Source organism: Salvia hispanica, chromosome 2, assembly GCF_029641045.1.
Source record: "Salvia hispanica isolate PSC_SH4W2 chromosome 2, Shi_PSC_v1, whole genome shotgun sequence".
Classification (NCBI taxonomy): Eukaryota; Viridiplantae; Streptophyta; class Magnoliopsida; order Lamiales; family Lamiaceae; genus Salvia; species Salvia hispanica.
Genome location: NC_142693.1, coordinates 18361481 through 18365466, shown reverse-complemented (window position 1 = coordinate 18365466; position 3986 = coordinate 18361481). Strand labels below are relative to the sequence as shown.

The 3986-nt window shown below is 40.5% G+C and overlaps 1 protein-coding gene across 1 annotated transcript; it reads right to left on the bottom strand.

Moving 5' to 3' along the window:
* Positions 1-324: 324 nt before the first annotated feature.
* Positions 325-3662, bottom strand: LOC125201243 (G-type lectin S-receptor-like serine/threonine-protein kinase SD1-13). Its single transcript, XM_048099281.2, has 7 exons — positions 2417-3662; positions 2228-2335; positions 1926-2128; positions 1627-1837; positions 1315-1558; positions 1088-1238; positions 325-1007 (listed from the first exon to the last, which is right to left on the bottom strand). The coding sequence occupies exons 1-7, from the start codon at positions 3660-3662 to the stop codon at positions 702-704; spliced, it is 2469 nt and encodes an 822-aa protein (XP_047955238.2). The 3' UTR covers positions 325-701.
* Between the last annotated feature and the right edge of the window lie 324 nt (positions 3663-3986).

Genomic DNA, 3986 nt, shown 5'->3' with positions numbered 1-3986 from the left:
AGCTATTACTAGTCAACATTTGATCACAAGACTTGGAAACATGTCAGATTTTGGCGGACGGATACTTGGAAACATGTTAAATTTTGGCTGACGGAGAGAGTACCATCCAAGTTGTTGTCTGCATTATAAGAAATAACATCGTAATTTTAGGTATCAAAAATATAAAAAAAGTTGAAGGAAAATATGTTGCCAAATTCTATTAGTACCATCAAACTAATTGATTTCTTGATTGCTTAAGGCATGTCTAGTTTAATTACTTGGACTTTTGTTTATCAATTTGCTCTAACTCGTTGAGCATATAATTCGATTAATGGCCTTACTTAGGCATGAGAAACATAAGTTCAGTTTGAATAGAAGGCACCTAATATAACATGACTCTATTATATAGACTTCTAACCCTAGTGGTTCGACTCTATTAAAGACTCAAGAAAGAACCAGCAAAGAAAACTCGAGAATAAACTTAAAAATTGCTCGACTCAACTATGACCTATTACATGAAAATTACAACACCATAAAGATAAATGTTAAGATATGATATCAAACATATATAATCTCGTAAAGGCTGAGGACGGCCTGTGTTTTGCTTGGAGCAACGAATGGTGCCCTTCGTGTTGTCGTTGATGTCATCTGTTGGTGGTCTGAATGCGACTTACCGTATTGGGCTCATATAAGATAATATAACGATACAATCAGAAATAGATTCATCTTCCATCAAGCACACTAAGAGTGAGCTCATTACTGGAGAAGACATTTTGGTGCGTTGATCCACTAGGGCCTGTTGTCGAACCATTTTCCGAATACCCTGGCTGGTTCGGCACTGGCAGCTCCACGATATCACGACTCAGCATCGACAGCACGATTTCAATGGAAGGTCTATCCATGGGATGTTCTTGGACACAAAGCAGCCCAATCTGAATGCATCGAACCATCTCTTCCTCGTTCTCCCTACTCGCGATGCTTTCCTCCACGAAACTCAAACCGTTACCCTCATTCCACATTTTCCACGCCTGAAATTCAAACATAAATTACTCCATAAATAACAAGAAATAGTTTTAACAATAGTATGTGGAAGTTTACAAGTGCTTACACATCCAATAAGGCTCAAGGACAATTCATCATTGAAATAATGTGTGTTCTTTTTTCCTTTTATAATCTCTAATATCAGCACTCCAAAGCTGTATACATCCGATTTTTCAGAAAATCTGCCTCCCATTCCGTATTCTGGCGCCATGTATCCGCTATAAAATTATCTTACCGTATTAGAAAACCATATTAGCTTATTATTTGCATTATAACTGATGAATATCAACTTACTACGTTCCCACGACTCTTGCAGTATTTCCATGGTCTTCATTGCCTCCGAATATTCTTGCCATCCCAAAATCCGAGATTTTTGGATTCCAATCTTGGTCTAGCAGAACATTACTTGGCTTAAGGTCTCTGTGAATGATCCTTAGTCTTGAGTCTCTGTGAAGGTACAAAATGCCTCGCGCAATGCCCTCGATAATGTTATAACGCATATTCCAATCTAACAACTTCTTTGTTGGATTTATAGGACCTGTTCAAATCATTATGAAAACTATGCTGCTGAAAATGCTTTAAAATGGATAGGAACAATGAACTGACCGAAGAGACAAGCATCTAAGCTTTTGTTTGGCATGTATTCATATATCAGAATCTTCTCTTCTTTCTCAACACAACCTCCCAACAGTTTGACAAGATTCTTGTGTTGAAGTTTGGATATCACAATTACTTCATTCATGAATTCTTGCATTCCTTGTCCGGAGCCTTCTGATAGTCTCTTTACAGCGATTTCTTTCCCGTTTGCCAAAATCCCCTAAAAATACACATTGAACAACTGATCTTGCCATTCAATGGGTTCAAATATGCAGAATTGAGTACATCAAACTGTGGTAAAGTCATACCTTGTAAACAGGACCGAAACCACCCCTTCCAAGAAGATTATCTTCATGGAACTGGTTTGTTGCTTTAGCAAGCATCTTAAAAGTGAACTTTGGCAACTCACCAATATTAACTTCATTTAATTCATTTCTAAGTACGATTGCAGTTGAATCCGTCGTGAACATGTGTCCTGCTTCCAAAATAATCGAATCTTGCGCTTTGCTCCCTGATTAATTTGACAAAGAACATGATCATTTCAAGAGTGATATGCAGCAAAATATACTTGTTGTATCAAAAAGTGATTGTATATCAATAGGCCAATCACCTTTCCTTTTCACTATAAACCACCAAGCAATAAATATCACAACAGATATGCAAACAAAACCCACAGCTACTGCAATTATGATGTACAACTTTCTCTCCTTGTGGCTATCTGCATACAGAAACAGATCATTTCAATTCATTCAACCTTGATACTGTGTCATTAACTAGTACAAACTGTGAAGGAAATTACCAAATTCAGAAGCAGAGAGACGAAGGTAGAGATCGACACCAACACTACCAAACTCCTGAGTGTCAATCAAGGTATTGCTCCAAAACATACAACCAATGTTACCATCATAAGCATAAGCTATACAGGAGCAGTTTCTTAGGCACGTGGTTCGACACTCGTCTTGAACCCTAGAAGGCAAGGGCTTAGGAAAGTCGGGAACCTTCATATACCGCAACCTCTCAAATCCATCTCCTCCACATTGCAACTGGCTCTTCCTCCTGCAGCCATTAGTCCAATTCCCTCTCCCCCATTCTTCCTCATTTGCTGGTTCAAAACCTCTCAAACAAGTGCAAATAGGAGATTTCACGACATTACAGCTACCAAACGCCCCACACTTTCCATAAATATCGCATTCATTTTCAGGAGCGGTCCATTCCACGTTCCATCTCTTAGCCACGCCATTCCACACGTTCCGAAGCACATGTCCCGTGGAATTCACGCTGGCCGTTATGTACACATTCTCCTGCGGCTTTGAGTAGAAGAAGTTCCCCGCGCTGTCATTCGTCACTTGAGTGAAACCGTCCAAGTAGGCGTAGAACATCTCCTTTATCCCGAGAAAGATGAGGCCGTTCCACGGCCCGCTCCTCCAGTGGGGCCTCCCCTCGTCCCAGGTGACAAGCTGCGGGATGCTGAATGCGTCGAGGCCGGCGGTGAACCTCCCTAGCTCGGGATCGGAGGCGTTTTTCCACGCCGACAGCGCCACCATCTTCCCTGTGTTAACGTTCTGGCTCAGCGTCATGCCTGGCACAATCACGTCCGTAGGCTCTGAGAAAGATTGCCATAATATCTCTCCCGAGTCCTCTTTCTGCAAGACGAGATTGCCAGTGTCGAGGAGTTGGATGGCTGTGTTCATGACAGGAGAGGTGGTGGTGATGTTGGTGGACCAGACGGTTTGATTAGTAGTCCCGTCTAAAATGACGAGATTGCCGTCTCGGGATAGAGTAACGGCGCCGGAAGAATCTTTGAGTGGTTTGTTTCTGTTGGCGACCCAAATCACGGTTTCTTCGGAGAAGGTGAAGAAGATGCCTAAGTAGCGGTTGGTAGTGTTTGGAGGAGTGAAGAATGCTAGTTTGAATATCTGGTTTTGGGATGCTATGGATTGTGGATCTTTGATCACAACACCGGTTGAAATGGTGTCATTTTCTATGCTCAGACATGCAACAATTTGGATGATAAGTAGAAGAAGAATTGATTTATCAACTGTCATTTTACGTCTAAGGAGCAATGGGCTTATGATTTTGATGGCTTTAAATAAAAACAAATGAAGTCTGTTTTGCTGAACTGTCGTTCTCGTTGACCTTACCCCTGGTACTACCTAGGATTGGATGGAATTATTGGTTCTAGGATCATTGACTATATATAGACATATGAAATAATATTCGATTTAGAAGATATTAAGCTGTATTGTATTCAAAATGGCCGACCGTGAGATCAGTTTGAGTGAGATTATTTGTAGTTCATATCTGAATATAACTTTTAAAAATACGTAGCTGATAATTGATCTGAGTTTTCTTATTTGAATACGAATTTT